This window comes from Tetrao urogallus (assembly GCF_951394365.1).
Source record: "Tetrao urogallus genome assembly, chromosome: 1".
Lineage (NCBI taxonomy): Eukaryota > Metazoa > Chordata > Aves > Galliformes > Phasianidae > Tetrao > Tetrao urogallus.
The window spans coordinates 183,576,265-183,597,137 of record NC_136813.1 but is presented as its reverse complement, the minus strand read 5'-3'; the positions used below and the strand labels follow the sequence as shown (position 1 = coordinate 183,597,137).

The following is a 20,873-nucleotide window of genomic DNA, read 5'->3' as shown; positions in this document are numbered from 1 at the left end:
TCTACTCTGAGATGCTTTAGCCCAAAATTTGTCAAGATTTTATCTCTGTGGAGTTCATGCTGTGGTCAGAGCCCAGATTCTGCTGATTTTTGTGCTCTGCCAGCTCTATTCTACTGATAATTAGGTAGTCTTAATTGAGAAATACAGGGACAATGAGGAAGGTAAAATTATTGGACTACTCTTAAAATTGTGGTAATTTTTCTAGAGCCTTATGGGAATGTTGGGGCAGAGGCAGCTGCTAAAATTTTGTTTTGTAGTGACAAATTTTTATTAGGAAATCAAGATTTGCATCCTTACTTCATTTGCAGAGTGTAACTTGTGCAACAAATGAAACGTACAGGTGATAATCTCCTCTCTTGTTTTCTATACTTTTCATTGCCAGTTCTGGGATACAAATTTTGCTCTTCTAGAACTACCATCCTACAAACTAATCAGTATGTAAGCATAATATTAAAGACCATCTAACAGTACTCGAAACAGTTTTCTTTATTTGATTACCCAAAATACTGTGTTGAAAACATTTTGGGAGTTGAGGCAGTCTGAAAACAAGACATAAGTATCAGAATCCCTACTACTTCATGTGCTCAGCCTTGTGGCTGAGCTGCAAGGAACACAGGCTGGAAAGGAAAACAGTCTTTTTGGATTTTCTGTAGAGTCAAGGTGTAGCTTCTAGGTGAAAATCTCAGTGTCCTGTTAGCTGATGAGAGAGTCAGTTTCTCTGAGGTCTGCAAAGTTTGGGAAATTACAAATTCCCTTGTTGTTCTGCTTGATTTTGACCAAAATTAAGTGTTAAAAAAAAAGTCTTAAAGAACAGACTTTCTGCTTTTCATCTAGCTCATCGAGCTCTAAATGTCACTTCAGAGGACATATATCATTGTAAAATTAATTTAGATCTCCTAGGTGGAGGATAGAAGACTAGATTCTATAAAAAAAGAAAATTATTACACCTAGAACTGAATTTACATGATAATTCAAAAACGGAACAAAAATAAAAATCATTAAAGGAGTAATTTTCATTGATTTTCTGTCTTTAATTCTCAAAGTTTTCTGTATTTTTTTTTTTCTTAAAACAAGACAAACAGCTACTAGGATATCTCCAATCTAGACAAAATAAAGGCAGTAATGGACCCTAAAAAAGTATGTTTTCATAATTTATTACTGTTTTTTTTTCTCCCTTAATGTTGGATACATATATGTATATCACAAAATCATGATGTGACTGAGGTTGGCAGGAACTGTTGTGTACATCTGGCACAACTCCTGGCTCAAGTAGGGACACCCCGAGCAGAGTGCCCAGCACCACATCCAGGTGGCTTCTGAAGACAGCTTAAGAGAACAATCTGCAGCCTCTCTGGACAACCTGTGCCAGTGCTTCATCACTGGAACAGTAATGAAGTGATTCTTGATGTGTAGATGGAACATTTTGTGTTCCAGTTTGTGCCCATTTCCTGCTCTGTGGCACAGAGCACCACTGGGAAGAGCCTGTCTCCATCCCCTTTGCACCCTCCCTTCAGATGTTTGTTGACACTGAAGTCCAGAAAAACAGTATCTTGCTCCCTTCTTATCCATCAGGCTTGTGATTTCATTATAGAAACTATCTGGTTGGTCAGACATGACTTCTTGATGAATCCATGCTGACAACTCTTGATGAATTTTTTCTCTTTTATTTTCCAAGAAGAACTTTCCAGGATTAGCTATTCCATCACCTTCCCATGGAGGTGTGGCTAACTAGCCTATAGTTCTTTGAGTCTTCCTTCTTACACTTTCTGAAGATACAAGTGACATTTATTTTCCTCCATTCTTCAGGCTCTTCTTGCAATTGTTACGATTGAGCAAAGATTTAAAGAGTGTCCTCACAATCATATTTGTCAACTCCCTTAGCACTTGCAATTCCAGTTTGCTTAAATATTCCTTGACCAAATCCTCTTCTACCAAAGATAGATCCATTCAGTCCGGCCTCTGGGACCTAGGATTCCTGAAAGTCAGTCTTGCTGGTAAAGATTGCTGGCAAAGGTTTCATACCACAGCCTTTTCAATAAGCTTATACTGGGGAGAGAGACAGAAGGAAATAGCTCTGGCATGAACCATTATGTATGAACAATGTCAAACTTACAGTGGAAATATGGGATTCTCTGTTTTCACTTTGTAATTCTTAGCAAACCAAATCTTACTTTTTCTTGTGCATCCAGCATTCATAGTTCGGAGTATTCTCCTTGCTAGTTCTTGGCTCAGGCCGGTGCAATGTCTTGGGATGTCAGTTGCTTCTTATCAGGAGTGCTTACAATACAAAGGTTGAGATGAATACTCTGAATTTATTCCCTGTCAGGGAGTAAGTGAATTTATTCCTAACTATCATAAGTCATTATAAATCCAGTATAAGATAGTTGAAATTAGTAAAATTATTCCACCATGAAAAAGTGAAGATAATTTGCCACTTTGGGTAATGTCTGTAACCAGGCTCTCCAGGGACAGAAGAAACTTCACAAGGCACTACTGCTTGTTTCGTGTTAGGCAGCCATTAAGCCACACTCATGTTGAAGATCTTGCCTGTGAACTACAGTACTAAATTAGGTAATCACATATAGATTTTTTGATAATTTGAACATTTAAGTTCAGCTTTTTCCTACTATAAACATAATCTTGTTTAGCTCTGAAGCTGAATTGTCTTTCATTAAGGAATTGTTTATTTTTTAATTAAACTGAGCTTCCTACTTTGTTTTATTACTATTATTCAATAATACATGAGTCATACATAGCATAATAGAGCTATTCTTTTCCACTGGTAGAAGTGAGTTTATTATGAAAATAAAAATATTCCTAAATTACAGCTGACTGTTTCACAAATGCAACTTTTATAAACCTTTATCCTTTGGCATTTCCTGAGCCGATGTGTCAGTGTTCTGAAGATTCACATCTGGCTTTGCTGGTCACGTAAGCTTACAGTCCATGTAACTCTCAGTATCTACAGCCTGGACTAAGCTTTTCATTGAGTGGGAGATCTTCTGCAAACTACTGTGGTGTTACCTTTGTCTATATCAATCACAGTTAGACTATAGTTTCAAAGAAAAAGTAATCCCCAAACCATTATCACCAAAATTAAATTTTAAAAAAAATTCCAACATTATAATTATTTTAATGTGTTGAAAATTTTTGTCTCTTTTCAAGGCAGTGCTGATTGCACTAAATGCGAATTCTTTCTTTAAACTTTTATATTAAGATCAAACTATAGGAGAAGTCCCTTAAGTTAATAGAAACTATTTTAAGATGAGTGGAAATTTCACATGTAAAACAGCATTTTCACACCATACAGCGTATACAAATAAGAATACAGAAGTAATGGTCTTGAAAGTGCATTATGTAGCTGGTATTTTCAAAGGATACACAGGTTTATGGCCTTACCCTCTACACAGAATGCAGCGCTTTCACTGCTTTCTTTTATAAACTCAAGGGAATTTATTGCAGATATTACAGTTATATCATCAACTCAATGACTGAAATGTGAATATAAAACGCCAGAGCCCTGTTTTGAGTTTTGTCATTCTTGAAGCACATAGAAAAACTGTTTTCCCACCTCCTAGCAGGGAGCCCAAAACACTAGACCATTCTGGGTTTCAGTGGCTGCTCTGTTTTCTGAAGCTCTGGCTGTGTACAATTTCGGTACACTAAAAAGAGAACATCATGTGTTATATGTCTTTATAGCTTTGTGGTTTGGATTCCCACACTGATTTTTAATTCTTATGATGAGGACTGTTTATATATTTTACAAGAAATACTAATTAGAAAAAGTGCTCTGCAAATCCAAACCCTTGGACCCCGTACAAAAACGTAGGTGTCCTCTCTTCGGGGGAGTGACCACAAGGCAGCATGCTGTTTGTGGTTTTAGCTACATGTCATGAGTGTTAGTATGCACTATAGCCAAAATGCTGACAACAGCTCATATACAAAATTTTAAGCAAAAAAGTCACTGGAAGGAAGCATTCAGAAAATAAATATGTTTTTAAGACTAAGGAGACAGGAGGGCATTGTAACTTTATTTCCAAGCACAGAAGGCAGCATAAAACATGGTGGCTTACAGCCAAGGCTGTGAGAAAGAGATGACAGGAGCAATTAGGGATTAGAGATGGCTAAAGCTGCAAAAATTGGATCTGGATTAAGACTTCAGGGACCCCAGGATTGGTTTGAAGTTGCTCACATATGTGTCTGTGGTTTTGGCTTGAGACAATTTTTAGTTAGAAGAGAGGATAAAAGAACAACTATAACAGCATTAAGAAGTGTAGGATGAAATGAAGAAATGGAAGCAATGACAGCAAATAAGAAATAAAGAAAATGGCTGTTACTTTGGCATGAATCATGATATAGGCTACAGGAAAGATAGGAGTGTGAAAGTAATGCTGCTTTAAAAAAAAAAAAAAGAAAAAGCTACATTTCTACAGATGAACTAAAGGGTAGAGAGATGCTGAGGCCCAGAAGAGGAGAAAAATGCTTATGTCTATCATTTGAGAGATGCAGAGCTGCATGCAATTAGTATGTTAAGGAAAGTGTTTAGTTGCTGCTTCTGTGATTTCCAACCAACTCAATTGACTTTAGCATGGATTTAGCCTTTGTTGTCACTGCTTATAGGCAATAGGCATGGGTGACTGGAGGCTGTTCTAAAACAATTCAGTAGCAGTCTGGATTTTATGCTGGGTTTGATGGGAGGGGTCAAGTAATAAAACAGCAAAGTGAGAAGTCTGGATGTAAAAAAAAAGTTGCAGGTTTGAGGAGTCACAGAATCACCAGTATCAGATTGCTCATATTTTAAAAACAGAGATTTAAATGGACCATTTGAATGGACCATTTGAATGTGAAATTCTGATTAAGGAGTTATTTCTTGAATTAGAGTGTGTATACAAATAAATGTAATTTAAGCTTAATATTTATTTAAGATAAAGATGTTTATGGAACAAACTGAGTGAGAAGAGATTGTTGTTTAGTGATAAATAAAACATTACCTTCCACTTTGCTTTAAACAGAAGTAAATAGAAGAGCTCAAGCATGCATTACAACTGCATTACTGTGCATTTCCCCAAATACAGTCTTTCCCTCAGGGAAAGTCCTTCTAAACTTTTCTTACATAGCTTTGAAAGTGAGATCTAAAAGCTTTCCTGAACCTGCTGAGATTTAACAATGAAAATCTGAATCTAGGCAACAATTATGAATGAATAAAAACTATATATATGTTCATAAATATATGTATATTATATATATGTATATGTATGGATTTAAAGCTTAGTTGTTTGCGTTGGAACAACTCAGAGAGGTCTCTGTCTGTTCGAGGTGTGACTGGTAGCTGTGCAGGTCCTTGATAACAATGTATTCTTCAGTACTGTGATTCTTGAGCTTGAATCTAATTTATTTCTTCACTTCCCTTTATGTTCTCAGTGAAACGGTACAAAATGAAACAAACGTCTTTTTCTCTGAAGCTACAAGTACAGCATTTGCTCCTTTCTTTGTTTTCCCATGTTTTGCATACTATGAGATATTACACTGAAGGAAATGGAAAGAAAGGAGCTGTCACATTAATACATTGAACTGCTTGAGGTGGGGATGGCTGGAAGCAACCTAACTAAGCATGAGCACCTTATTTCCTGAAAATCACTGACATGCAGAACTTATTGGTCACGGGGGCATTATTGTTTTCAGAATTGTTTCTGGATTAAGGAACTCTTTTGAAATCTACCTTTTAACTTTACACTCTGAGCACATTTTCATTTCATTATGTTCTAGGAAAAATATTGCAACTAGGTAAGCTATTGTAGATTTTTTTCCTGACAAAATCATTTGGGACGTTTCTTTTCCAAATAGATCTTTTCCAACAACACTTAGATAGCATTACCATGACAGAAGAGTAGTAGTCCAGCAAAATCTCTGCCTTCTTTTAAGTTAGTAGGAGTTTATCCATTGACCTAACATTTGTGCAGGATTTGCATCTGGCTGGTTGCTTCAGCTGTAGAGTGACTCAAGGCCCCTGCTGATTCTCTCATGCTGGCATTACTGTGAGAACCAGTACTGAGAAGACTGTGGCTTTGCACATGAAGCTCTGGATAACATTACGGCTCTTTACTCAAGCATCTATGAATATATGAGCTGTTCATTATGAATAGTTATTTAGTTTAAGATATCAAAATAAGGAAGGTTTTATGGAAAAAGGATACATCCGATTACTGAATTTCCACTGAAGAAGTCAGTGTGAACTTGTCAAAGTTCAAATACAGCTCTGTTTGAATTGCATGGTTAATTTCGGTCTTGCAGAATTTAAAAATAATTACATCAAAGTTAAAAAGTGGAGAAATGCTGCTGACATTTAATAAATTCTTCAGTTCATAATGTAGTTTTATACAAGAATAAAATGTGACAATCAATAAAACACAAATAGCAGTTTTTCAGATAATGATTTGTATGTGATCTGCCTTTGAAAGCACTTTTCCTCTCGGTTCAGAATGTTGAACTGGAACAAAAAAAAGGTATTTCTGATGTGATATCAAAGTACCTGTCTGCATAGAAATTGTGTATCAAACATGAATTCATCTTCCAACTTAATAAATAATGGTTTTCTGACTGAAAAAAGCCCACGGTGTTCCAGGGCCTTACTTTAGAGGAATTTCTAGGATACGGATGGGGTGTCTTACTGATTTCTGGTGTCATTTTGCATCCTGAGAAAATTGGTGAGTGTGCTCTCAGAAGCAGGACTCATTTATCAGTGCTCTGCATGCCTTGTATCCACGCTTGGAGTTATTGTACTTGGCTGTGTGTGTGACAGGAGTAATTAGCCTCAAGATCAAGACCAGTATGAGCGAAGATGACTATTTAAGCTGTAGTCTTAGATAACTTGGACATTTCTTAAAATTTGGCAACTGTACTATGGTCTGCTGAACACCTCTGTAATGCCTAGCAAGGCAATCATTTTTCTCTACACTGTTGCATGTCTCTGTGTGCGTCCAGTTTACCCTTTTTTCCCATGAACAGAGACACTGTTCCCATAGTGTCTGTGGAAATCACCAGCTCAGTTTGTTGAACCTTTTTTGATCATTTCTCAGCTTGTTCTGGGGTTCAAAAGAAAGAACGAGAGAAGTTGTTTCTGAGGACCAAAGCCATGAGAACTATGGATTTAAATTTCAGAATTATATTTCATAATATTTTTTGTATCATTTCTCATATTTGAAAACTAGAAGTTTCTAGGAAATAGAGGTGGTCTAACAAGAAGAATTTAGAGAGAGTTCTGTAAACCTTTTTAGAGGAATGATAGAACTTATTTGTTAACTCAAATTTAAAATATTGTAAAGATCCTCTGCATTACTAGAATTCTCACTGAGATGTGCCACAAAGTAGTATTAGCAGCTAATCCATCATGCATTATGGATCCTGAAATAATTTCTCTCTTAGCCATCATAATGTGAAGCGTTCCAGCAATGACTTGGCTTTGCAAGTATTTAAGTGATAATGGGAAAGACAAGTTTGTCTGGTTAGAAGTTCATTTAAAGACAACATTTTAACACAAATTGATGTAAAAGCTGTTCTAGAGATAGAGTTAACTGTCAAGACAGTTATAGTAAAGTTGAGCTCTGTATCTTTAGATGAATGAGAAGAAAAACTCTACAAAATAGTGCTGTGGCATTGCTTAAATGAATTGGTGCATTAGCTGTTTCAATTAAGGCATATAATAAAAAAAAGGACAAAAATATATATAACCTAATCTAATTATTTTTTTCCATGGCATGACACTACAGAGTAGTAGATGTACTACAATATATAATTAGAAAATTACAGTTAAAATATTAACTTCATATGAATAAATAAGGTCTTTGTATTGAGCTTGTTTTGAGTAAGATAAACTTGCATTAAATTGAAATTTTATGCTATTAGGAAGACATTTTGCTAGAGTTATACATTACTAACTTTGAAAGTATTATGCAGCCAGGATGCCATATGTATGCTGAAATGTATCTTGGTGACTGAATTTCTTATTCCAAATTGTACATCATGGCTTTTTTTTTCATTTTTGATGGAAGAGATGAATATCTTTTTTCAAAGATAAATAGGTTTTTGAATGTGGTATAGTGATGTTCAGTCTAATCAGTTTCAGAACTCTGTTAGAATATAATTGCAATTTGTTTTCATATCTTACTGACAGTAGAAAACTGGAATATGCAGCTATGCATTTCTAATAGATGTACAAATGTGTCCTTTGTTCTTGTTGTTGTTGTCCAATTGTTTATAAAATGAATACAAATGATTAAAGTCCATTTGATGAACCCACCGGAAAGACTGCATTTATCAATCTTCAGAAGTCTGCTTGCGATGCCCTTTCCATTTTGGAATGAATTTAGAATTGACAATTCCATTGAAACAGGACAACCTTTGCAAACAAATTAAATTGGAAAGGAAGGACAGGAAATTAATCTGACAATGAAACTCTGATGTGAAAATATGAAGCAGATGAAGAGAAAAAGGAAAATTTTCTGTATCATGTAGAAATGTATAATTCAACTGCACAACTTGACGTTATCCTCTGACAGGGAAGTGGTCTTTAACATAGAAGATTAGACAGCAAATCAACCAAACCCATCTGTTACGACATTTGGTTTCCTGAAAAACCATATTCTCCACAAGTTCACAGAACTGGCTGAAGTTAGTAGGCATGAACTATATATGAGTAAAACACAGGAATATTTTTCTAACCACTGGACTGTTTGCTTTGAAAAGTTTATTAACATGCTTATTGCTGACAACAATACTTTAGGAAAATTAATAAATTTATTCTTGTGAACAACAGCAATTACCAAAAGATGAACAGTTACTTAAAAAAAAAATTGTTATGGTGGGAGTTTCTGGGGACATTGCAGAAGCATTATTGTAGTGCATTTAATTTTGTACTACTTTGTATATAGCTGATGCAATATCTGTGCCATTAATTTTCAATTATGGAAATTGCATAAGAAATAGAAAGACTTTCAAGTTATGTGTATGAGTCACTTCAGAAACCACTGTTTTTCTGAATTTAGTTCAAGACAACCCACACCAGAATGAATGCAGAGTATATCAACATCTGTAAAAGATCTTGAGTCTGATGAATTTCTTGGTCTTTAAAACATTTGTCCCTGTTTAGAGAATAATGATCTTTGATTTCCAAAAGAAGGACTATTTTTTTCTCCAACTATATGAGGCATACAAAGAGAAGCTACAAGGAACATTTAGCATGTTACTTTAGAATAAGATTTATCTTTTTTTTTTTTTTTTTTCTTATTTTCTGTGACTTGATATTCTGGTAATTCTTTGGAGAGAACCAGTTAGGTCATTCTTGTCCTTCAAACATGTTTTAACATATTTAACAGTGTGCACATGTGTGATCACTCAGTTTTGTAAAGCTAAGAAACAGAGAAAATATTTGCTGAACTGAAAACAATAACTAAGAATATTTCCTGACTTTCAGTGTTATAGAATGAGTCAAGTGTCTAACAAAAGTTCCTAAGTATTACACAGCTTTTAGATTCTTGGCCTACAAGCGGGGAAACTAGCATAAAGCCGAGACCCATTTTGATTTCATGGATGTTGTCAGTGGGAAGACAAGATCATTATTCTTTAAAAGACAGATTGAAAAAAGACTTCAATTCCACAATTTGGACTGCAGTGTAGATTTCAAACCCTACATCCTGATACGGGTTCGGTTTTATGAAAACAAGACATCACTTCTCTGCATTTGCAGATGTTGGCATTCTGAACAGCACAGAGGCAGCGGCTGAGACAACAACATGCATCCAGGGGCAGGGCGAAGGATACCGTGGCACAGTCAACACCATATGGAGTGGGATCCAGTGCCAACGGTGGGACTCCCAGTTTCCTCATCAGCACAACATCACTCCTGAGAGCTTCAAGTGCAAGTGAGTAGAGACAGTGTGTGTTAATGCTCTGTGCTAAGAACAATTCCTGCTGTTTTTTTTAAATTCATGCTGCCAAAGTAGGCTGTGGGATCCCTGTCCCTCACTCTGCACAGTGATACATTTCCTCTGCTTGCTGGAAAATATTTGAATATGGGAAAATAAATTATTCCTATCTCAAAACATTAGCTCTAGGTGAATTTGGGTAAAAATGCCAGTGTTTTTGTTTTTCAATAAACTTTGGCAATACTTTTTTGATATTTTTTTTCAATAAATAAAAATTGATAATACTTGGTATTTGCAATATTTGACAACACTTCTTTTATTTTCAAAAATTTTAATCCTTTTTCCATTTATTTACTAAATGTATTTGCACAAATGAAACAGATTTTACCTGAGGGAGCACTGGGCATCTAAGCATCCTGTACAGTACATGAAAGGAGAGAGACATTCACAGCATGTGAATCTACTTGTTTTTGGCAGTTATCTTAATCATAATCTTTTAGTCCTTTTTTTTTCACTAAGTGTAGAAGAAACTTAGCTAATTAGCAAAGTGTAACTTTGAGTCTTTATAAATATATATATGTATAAATGTATTTATCAGTGGCTGAATGACAGTGTGGACTTGTGTTGGGATTTAACAGTGCAGACCTTTCAAGGTAAAGAAAAGACTTCAGTTTCGCTTCAGATTCTCATTCTAGCAACACCTCGTTTGAGTAGAACAGTTAGGTTTAATACCTTAAGCTCTTTGCTATTGTTGTTTGGCATATTGGTCAAATATTGTGTGTAGTAACAAATCTACTGAAAACGTGACAGCAAATAGGAAATTACCCTGAGCTTCCTCTGTTAATTGCAGGACCATCTTGCCTCTACTTGTAAATTTGTGCTTGAGCCTGACCCGACAGGCGTTCCTCAGACAATTTACCATTTAAATCATTTTGTGCTGTACCTATGCTGCAGGCTTAGCCCTTTGTGGTTTTAACAATTTCTCTAACACTATGCTGGATAAAAACATTAGGACTTTTTATTCAGTTGGTGTCTGAGTGCATTGTAGCTATTCAGGACAATAGATTGAGTTAAATCAATGGAACCACTTATATGGATGTTCAGAACACAGAGGAAGAATTACAGCATTAGATCAATTATTTCCATAGTCTGTTATCAGTAAGTGATGCAGATGGAAAAATGCAGTGAAATATGGCATTACAGAGAACATGGCAATGACTGTCAGGAGATGAAAAATAAAACATTTAAGAGGTTTGATTATTTAATTCAAGCTGCAAGAGACATTTAAATATGTTCCCTCGCGGCCAACTTTAAATTTAACAGCTGTATAGGATTTCAACATACTTTTTTTCATTTCTAAGATTCAGTTTCTTAAGTGAATCACTGACAGTCATAAGGACTTTGTTCCTCTAAGCTCAGCAGAACCATTCAGGCACAGGGAATTTTAAGCACTCTGGTAATGTTTGTGTTTAAAAGCACTTGTAATGGATTGCAGGTGTATCCAATGTCAGATTGCATGCAAATTTTGATGGAGAATCCTGAATAAAAATAAGCTATATTGAAAAATATATATACCAAAATATTGATAATCTTCAAATGCAATCTTATAGCTAGTCAAAACATAAGTCCACTGAAAATGAATTCTCATAATCATTTTCTCATTACAATTACTACATTTTCTGGTATATGTAATCTTACTTGTTCCTCAAATCCCTGCACTTCACACTGATCGAGTTCCACAGACCTTTAGGAGCCTATATTATTTCTAATTCATAATAAAATCTGATAGAATGCATCAGTGGTTTTAGGTGATCCCTGCTGCGAGCTAACATATTTATTTTTATAGAGATTTGAGGGAGAACTACTGTCGAAATCCAGATGGATCTGAATCACCCTGGTGTTTTACTACTGACCCAAACATCCGGATTGGTTATTGCTCCCAGATTCCTAAGTGTGATGTATCAAATGAACAAGGTAACAGAGGGAAAAGTGATAACACAGCCTTAAGTGAACACTGTATTGTTCCAAATGGTAGATAGGCAAGCATGAAAACTGGAAAAGCTGATCTCAGTACATCTGCATTACACCTGAGTAGTTATACTTTAGTGTTATTTGCATACTTGGGATTCATCATGGTGTAAATGAGATTCATTTCTCAGTTCATGTTTCAGTTCCAGCAGGGAAAGTTGCAGCAAAGATTTGCTGTTGGATCTGATTTTTAGACTAGGTGAATCTATTACCACTCTTAATTTGGAAGGCCTTTCCCAAAGCTGAGATGATTTTTCATGATTTCTTGGTTAACTACTTTTTTTTTTTTTGTGCATGAGGCTGCGAACCTTTGTTTTTTTTCCCCATAAACCCCGTTGACTAAAAGAAGTTGAGTTGAAAAACCACGTGGGATTTCCTATATAACCTTTTATCTTCAAGCTCTCTGTCCATAAAGTCCACACTATGTCTTGGTATTAGTCTAAGCAGTATTATTGCCTCCTGAGAACTCATATCAACCAAGTCACTACCTGAGTTTCAAACTTGCGATTTATTACCTTACTTCAGCATATATTAAAATCTTCTTTAGATTATAAAGAATTTATCTCTTGCAAGAATTCAGTTAGAACAAGGATTATGCTTTGACTTTCATTCTGTGGTGTTTTTTTTTAAGTATCAATTATCAAAAAGTAAAAATACTGATGAATATGAAATGAAATGCTTAATACAGAAGTCTTTAGAGTAATGCTCATTTTAAATAATCCTCTTGAAAAGTCTCAGAAAAAAAGCTTGTGATTAAAGCTTATGAATTAAACATGACTTCTACTGGAGGCAACAGGCAAGATTCTGAATTACATTAAAACTGAAGTCATGCAGATTTTTCAATTTTGCCAAAGTAGAACTTAAATCAAGAATTATGTGCGGTATCCAGAGTTTACATGAAGGTAGGTTGTTGACGATAGGCAGACTGAAAGCCTGTTTTTGAGGAGAAAGGATTAAAGATAGGGTTTGCTTTGTTTTGTATAAAACAGTTCTTGCCAACTTTTAGAACATTCGGTGCAACCATTATAAATTATACACAACCGAACTACTTATGAAAGAAAATGTCCCAGTTTATCTAAGCAAGAGGACATTTAAAATGCTACTGTACTGAGAACAAAGGCCTCAAGCAAGGGATTATGTATCTAAATTTGAAAACTTTCTCCCTTTTTCTTTCTGATTTGATTTATACTGATGCCTGATTTATATCATAAAGTGTTTGCTACATGTAAAACTTGTCTTTAATTATTGAAATTAATGATGGAAAGGAAGAGTTTTCTTTTCAGTGTTGCACAGTTGCCCTCTACTTTTCTTTGTCTCAACATTTCATATTCAGATTGTTATCGTGGCAATGGAAAGAATTACATGGGGAATCTGTCCAAGACAAGATTTGGACTAACTTGCTCCACATGGGACAAGAATATTGAAGACTTGCGTAGGTGAGTAAATACAAAAGAGATAGTTCAGTGACTCCTGTTGCCTCCAGATGGCATCTCAATTTCTTCTGTAGTGATTCTAAAATAGCCCCGTATACCCTGGAACTCTTCTCCTTCCCCCCCCCTTCTCCTTCCCCCCCCCTTCTCCTTCCCCCCCCCCTTCCCCTTCCCCTTCCCCTTCCCCTTCCCCTTCCCCTTCCCCTTCCCCTTCCCCTTCCCCTTCCCCTTCCCCTTCCCCTTCCCCTTCCCCTTCCCCTTCCCCTTCCCCTTCCCCTTCCCCTTCCCCTTTCCCTCCCCTCCCCTCCTCTCCTCTCTTTTTCTTTTCCAGTCTTTCTTTTCCTGTCTATTCCTGTCTTTCTTGTAGTGTCTTTTTGTCTTGTCTTGTAGTGTCTTGTTAAAATATATTACACAACATGTCTTTGTTCAAACTAACCACTAATTGCAGGCTTTGGGATGTTTCTTAGTGTTTAGTTTACTGGTCGCGTTTTCCTCATTTGTCCTTGAAAGTTGTTTTTTTGTTTTGTTTTGTTTTGCTTTTTTTCTATGAGAGAATAGCAGGAACAAAGCAGGAAATGGTTGTGTTACATTTGCTCAATATTTATATTTGCCTTTTTCAAAGTTCTGAACACCATAAATTCCTGAGCAATTTGATCTGTTCTCTTAGCTCTTCCTGTTTGAAGCAGGATGTTGGACTTAATACCTCCTGAGGTCCCCTGCAAACTGAAAGTGGATCATGAGTCTAAAATCTAATGACACTGACATCAAATGCCATTAAAGCAAATTACAGTTTCTATTGTTTATCATTGCTTTAGTTTCTGTATTCCAAGCAGTGGAAACAGCAAGTTTGTTTAACTTACTTGTTAAGGTAAGAATGATTCAGCAGAAATTACGAAAGATTTTCTCAGTCACTCCAGGATCCTCAGTGTTCTCTCTGTTTGTTCAGAAGTGTAGATTAATAAAGCTCAGGAGTAATAGGATCACTGTAAATCTGTAAGTGAACCTTCAGAGAAGCTGTATTATAAAAAACAGATTTCAGTGACACTGTCTGTAATCACAGGCTGGACTATGTGTTATTTCCCCTACCCTACCCTACCTAGATATCATATATATTCCAGCCTACTTTCTATCTAAATCAGGACTTCAGAGAGCACAGATAAGTCCTCAGTTAGCTGTGAAGGATACAGCTTGAGCCTTGTACCGACTGGATGCTTGATGCAGATGAATTCATGAATACAGATCAGCCTTTCTTCCTTTGCTGCAGCTAATTTTCCACCCAGGAGAGACTGGGAAATTACCTGTCTCACCTCAACAATTACTCTGGTTTTGGGAATGTCAGAAGCAGTAAACATGGTTGGTTATGAGCTCAGAGGGCAGCACAGATTTAACAAGTAACCTGTATGCTCCTGTCTGGCAGACCAGAAATAAACAGATTTCTTCACTTCAGATTGTCACCCTGGATTTTCACCTTTAGTTAAATGCTTTGTGTAGGTCTGCTGCTTAGGTCACCTATAACTGGAATTTGATCCATTCAATTCATTTTTCTCCTTGCTTACTGCTTTGTCTGGTTAACTTCCTTGCATTTTTGCTTCCTTCAACCTACAGTTTAGCTCTCTTCTATGCAGAATCAGTTTTCTCTTTCTCTTTCTCTTTCTACCTGCTAACCTGGATGGAGAAGATACCCAAGTTCCCAGGCAGATTTGCTGAATGCAGCATAGACACTTTTCAAATCAGTTTAAGGATTTTTCCTGGAGGTATCCGTGGATTTGAGTTTGAGTGAGAGATCTAGAAATCTCCCAGCTGTCCACTGGACTCAGTGCTTAAAATACTAACCAGAGGAAAGTTGGACCCAGATCCAGCAAATATTTGTCTCAGCTTCCCTTTGATTTTAACCAGCTCTAAACCCTGACCTGCAGGCTCAATCGTCTAATATTACAGTGCAGAGTAAAGCAATATTTAACCTTTGAAAATCTCAGCTATAGCATAAAGTTTTTCAGCACTTTGAATTTTTTTTCCCTATAGGCATATACAAATCTTCAGAGAACCAGATGTTAGTAAACTGAAGAAAAACTATTGCCGCAATCCAGATGATGATTTTCATGGTCCCTGGTGTTACACAGATGATCCTCTCATTCCCTGGGATTACTGCCCTATTTCTCGATGTGAGTATTTACTGTGCCTCAGGCACTGTCAGCTGTATTCTCAGTGAAGACGTGATGTCACATGCTTATGTATATACATTTCCATTATCATTTGTGGCAGCAGAAATAATGTAACTCCAGAATCAAGAATCAGTTGTGCGTGATTGAGAAGGAATGGAGGAAGCTGCTTCTGAAATATATGAACAAGAAGTCCTTTTCCTTAACCAGCTTGGAGATTTCAAGACTTACTTATGCAGTAGGAGCATAAAAGCTCTATTACAGATGGTCATTTTCCAGCAGATCTAGCTATTGAATGAGGGCTGGATGGAGACAATTGTCTAATAGTCAGAGTGCTGGCTATGGCCTTAAGAAACCCAGGGACAGCATTTGTCTTCTGTGCTTCAAAGCTTCATTGTCTGTCTGTGTGTTCTGTATTTGTGTTTAGAGTGAGGATAGCTCACTATAGATATGCTGATGTGTAAATGTCTTATGTATATTAGATCGTGCTTCTGGATGTTTGTGGAATGATTTAACTCTTGACAAAAATTAGGAAGATCACTCCCTTAAAGTTGCATATTATAAAACTACATAGTTTACCTAAACAGAAATAAAAATTATGGGGAATTCAGTATTAAGCTGGAGCTAGGTGGAAAAAAATATATTTATGCCTGAAAATGTGCAATTCACATGTAGGTTCAAGATTTTCTTCATTACTTCCTATTTCTAAATTACTTAGCTGTGTATCCTGGTAGTAAATTAGGATAACTTAGGATTTTAAATATATATGTCTGTGATGTCTAGAGTTTGAAGATAATGTTAATTCTATTCCTAGCAGCAATTTGCTGCATTTCCTCATATTCTGAACTGCAATATCTCTAAGAGATGATATAAGAAATCATAGGTTTTTGGTATTTTTTTTCTCATTAAGTAGAGTAATTAAGAAGAGTAAACAAATAATGTTAAATGTTACATAGACAAAGAACAATAACTGAAGAAATATAAATTTTATTCACTCATTCTAAGTTCTTTATCTTAATTAATCTATTCCTAAGGAAGAATTCACAAAAGCCATTTGTAGAGTAATGTCAATATTGTGAGTAGTGGCATTACGATTTCTGGATTCCAGTGCCAAAGCTGGAATATGTCTGTTTTAGAACTGTAAGTTGTGTGGACTAGTTTTAAGCTATGAGTAACTTGCTTTCATACTAGTAACCAGTTTAACTGATACAGACAAAACATTGGCAATTGCCAACTCGGTGCCTTTAACCATGTAGATGTACAGATACATATATATACATACATACATACATACATACATACATACATCTTCATACTAACTATATAAATAACTATATATGTAACCATAACCTTTACGTATATATACAGATGATGAGACAGTCTTAGATGAGACAGTCTAACATTTGTTCATTCAAAGTTTCAGCAGCTGCACCCATACATCTAGCTCATACCACTGGGCCACATTGTAGACTTTACTGAAATCAAAATTTCTGAATAAAATTTAAGCAATCTTGTAACTGCATTGAGACTTGGACTATATGAAAGAGCAAAGAGAGTTTGGGGAACAAATACTGATAAAGGACAGTTAGAAAATTTCTTCAAAACTGATCTGGGTTAAATTGTACTACTTCTATAGTTTCAGAAAACTTAGAGAAAAATCGTGATTTTCTTTCTCTGCCTTGTCATGTTTAACTGAAATGTGAAAACTGAGCATGACAGATAGCCTGATGTATTCAGGATTCAGCCAAGAAACAAAATGCTTTAAACTCCTTTGCAAAATGTTTAATTCTTACTCCTTTCTATTGGAATGAAATTCTTCCATCTTGCTAAAATTAAACTTTTATGGAGTATTAATGAAATTACTGACATTTTAAACTTAATGGAATATTAAAATTAACAGTATGCCCTTTGCTGTTTGTTATGACTGTATTCAAGTTTAAGATGCGTTTTAATTTTGAATTAAGGATATTTTATTTGTCTGTCTAGGTGATGGTGATACAACTCCTACTACAACCAGTTTGGATGGTAAGTTAGTTTGCTGATTTACTGTGCATTGCATGTATTTCATCTTCCAAGACTAGCCATTTATTTCCTACTGGGAAGGAAGAAAATGGACAGTTAAAGATATAAAATATGCGTACTAAGAAAAAAATATTTTTACAAAAGGCAAATGTAGAACAGCTTTATTGCATTTTTTATTCTCATGTTTCTGTCTTGCAAGGGGTGAGATATGGTAACAACTTTCATTATTTGCTTTGTAAATATGGAAATGTTTGTAAAATATTTTAAAAGATTTTTTTTTTTTTTTATATTCCTGACTGAATCTATGTGGACTGAACCCAACTTCACTGAAGTAGTTTTGATGTTTTAGAAATATACTTCATTAGCTCAGGAAATAATATCCTATCCTTGATAAATATTGACCTTCTTGTGGTCCTTATGTGTAACTGTACAGGTTTCCTACCGCTGTTTTTAGTAAAATGTGATCTCTGGACCTGCTTTCAGATACTGTCATTCCTTGTGCTTCAACAAAACATTTGAGAGTTGTAAATGGAATCCCAACACAAACTAACGAAGGATGGGTGGTTAGTTTGACATACAGGTAACTATCATTTTGATAAGAAGGACAGTTCATCGAGTAGGATGTTTATTTTCAAACTGTAGAAAACATTAATTGGAATAAGGATACTTCTAGACTGTAGTTTAATCCTGTAAAGACATTTACAAATTAGCAATCCTGGAACACCTGGTGATTCCATCTTGTTACATATTGCTCCGCCAGTGAAAAGGTTCTATGTTCATTATGGCTGAGTTACACATGTGAGCTTCTAAAGCATCCATAGCATTCTGCTCTTTAGATGGGCAACTGCATACCTTTTCACATAATTGGCTCCACATTTAGCCTTAAACTGTTTATTTTATAGATAGTTACAAGAAAATTGAGTTTCACGTCAACGTTTACTTTTCAACAGCAGTGCATTTAGGAAAGGATTCAGGATATATACCCATATCTTTTGCTTTCTGTTCATATCATTGCATGCAATCAAATGGTAATTTGTATTTAAAAAAAAAAAAAAGGCCTTTAAGGAGATCTGTTTTTCACTCTGTAAAACAAGACCCTAGCATGTACATCTGGAATTGTGGATCACATTATGTCACATCTTAGTTTGCTACTGTGTAAAAGCCAGAACACAAAATTATTGCATATTCTGTTCATAACTCATCAGCTAGAAGTGTGAATTAGTAATGAATAACAGAAATAGAGCTCATGCATTTTTTTTTCCTTGTCTGTTAGTAGAAAATACAGTGCATGTTATTAATATTAGCTTATGTCATCACTTTAAAAACTGTGTAGGTATCTACCAATATTCTGGGGAAAAAAGAAAGCAAAAAATTTACTTTCTGCATTACTTTACTGCTGAAGAAATCCTGGGTGTTGTTACCAGCCCTGGTGATGTTTCCAGCTCCTGGGCTAAGATCAGAACTAGAATATTCTAAAAGTTTAGCAGATTGTCCAGTAATAAATATCTAGAGTAACATCATTAGACTAAATAAACAGGTGGGCTGGAATGCTGAATCTCTGTGGAAATGATTATCCTGCCACTGTTTTTAAAGCAGCCTTAATGGCTGGGGAACATTTTGCAAGGAAGGGGAATTATACCTGGGTGCTTAAAATTTAAATAGCTAATAATAAATAATGTTAAGCTAACTGAAAATGGATTTCGTGCTATACTACAGAATTCCATTAAGCAGATGAATACATAAAAACTGAAGATTATTTTATGAAAAAGAGATTCCTGAAATAATCCATCAGAAAATATATATTTTGAAGTATTACATGTAGGCATAAAAATATACTCTTATTGTGTATGCTACCAGGGAAGCAGATAGCCTTTTGTCTGAAACAGTATCTTAATAATGCCATGATTTTTCATGAAGGATTTAAGTTTCATAAATGATGCTGTATCCTATTATTCTGAAAAAAAAAAAAAAAAAAAAAAAAAAAAAAGCTATGCATCTTAAACTGAAACTGCAATGGCAAATTATTACTTATGCTTACAAATTTCTGTTCATACTTGGCAACCACTTCAGAATATTAAATTAATTAATGATATATTTTCCTAAATATCTGATGCAGATTCTGTTATCAGGAATATTTAAATATATTCGGAGAAATTTCATTCATTTCAGGAAATCAGTTCTGGATTTGTGATTTGTTTAAATGAGTGCTTAATATTCTGTATTAGTCAGACTTGTAAAGCACAGGATGCAATCATGTGAAGTTATATTGGTAAACAGTGAAACAAACAAGCAGGAACACACATTTATACTCCTTTTTTTTTTGAAATGTTTATAATAAAACTGGGAATCACAGAATCATGGAATCATTTGAGTTGGAAGGGACCTTCAATATTATTTAGCTACAACCCCCTGCTATTGGCAGGGACACCTCCCTCTAGACCATGTTGCTTAGAATCATGATTTTATAAAGAATCCAGCCTTTTAGACTACATAGATTGTTCCACAACTAAAATACAACAACAACAAAACACATTACTCCAACCCCCACCCCCCCACCCCAAAACAAAGAAACAAACAAACAAAACAACCATAACAACAACAAAAAACAACAAAACACAATTAAAGCAGTCAAGCATCTCTGTTATTCTGATTTCTTAGAATTCCATGTAGGATCTGGGCTCCTTCCAGCATTTCTTGCAAAGTTCTGAATATTTGTTGATTTGAATTTATAAATTGTGATATTTTAATTTTTTTTCACAAATCATTGACAATTGTGATTTTTTAAAGAGCTGTAGAAAATAAATGTGACTTTGGAGACACAATGAAGGAAACTAATTAACCTGCATTCCACAGTCATCTTTATTTCTGAAAGAACTGCCATGCTGAACTGTTTTAATTTTACTTGATATATTACGCTGCAGATTTTCTATAATTATGTGTAGGATGTCATATACTGCAGATTGTTTCCAACTGAAGTATGTGGGGACAGAAATCTCATAGGACTGGTTACCAAATAGTAACTCTCCACCTTGAGGTCAATGCTCTGAATAATACCTACTTGAAAAATGTTGTTTACATGTGGTGGCAGTCTGAGGACTTGTTTGAATGTTTCAGTCCAATTGCTATTAAAAAGAGGCTCACTTTTTAAGTATTAATTAAAATATCTCTCATTATAGATCCAACTCTGAAACCACTAAAGGAACAGAGTAACTGATTTTCTCTTTTCTCTTGGCTCATGCAAATTGGAGCAAATTTGCAAAGCTGTGCTACCACATGTATTCAAACTGTGAGGCAAAGGGACAGCAAAGTGTTTC

General features: G+C 35.3%; 1 protein-coding gene across 1 annotated transcript in view; it reads left to right on the top strand.

Moving 5' to 3' along the window:
• The window catches only part of HGF (hepatocyte growth factor), a gene marked incomplete at both ends in the record, with an annotated part of 57,738 nt that overhangs the window by 28,850 nt on the left and 8,015 nt on the right, over positions 1–20,873 (top strand). The window contains 6 exons of the mRNA XM_079540345.1: positions 9,743–9,917; positions 11,767–11,894; positions 13,282–13,384; positions 15,401–15,540; positions 17,524–17,562; positions 18,043–18,139. Coding sequence (XP_079396471.1) covers positions 9,743–9,917; positions 11,767–11,894; positions 13,282–13,384; positions 15,401–15,540; positions 17,524–17,562; positions 18,043–18,139 — 682 coding nt within the window. The remainder of the gene's footprint in view (positions 1–9,742; positions 9,918–11,766; positions 11,895–13,281; positions 13,385–15,400; positions 15,541–17,523; positions 17,563–18,042; positions 18,140–20,873) is intronic.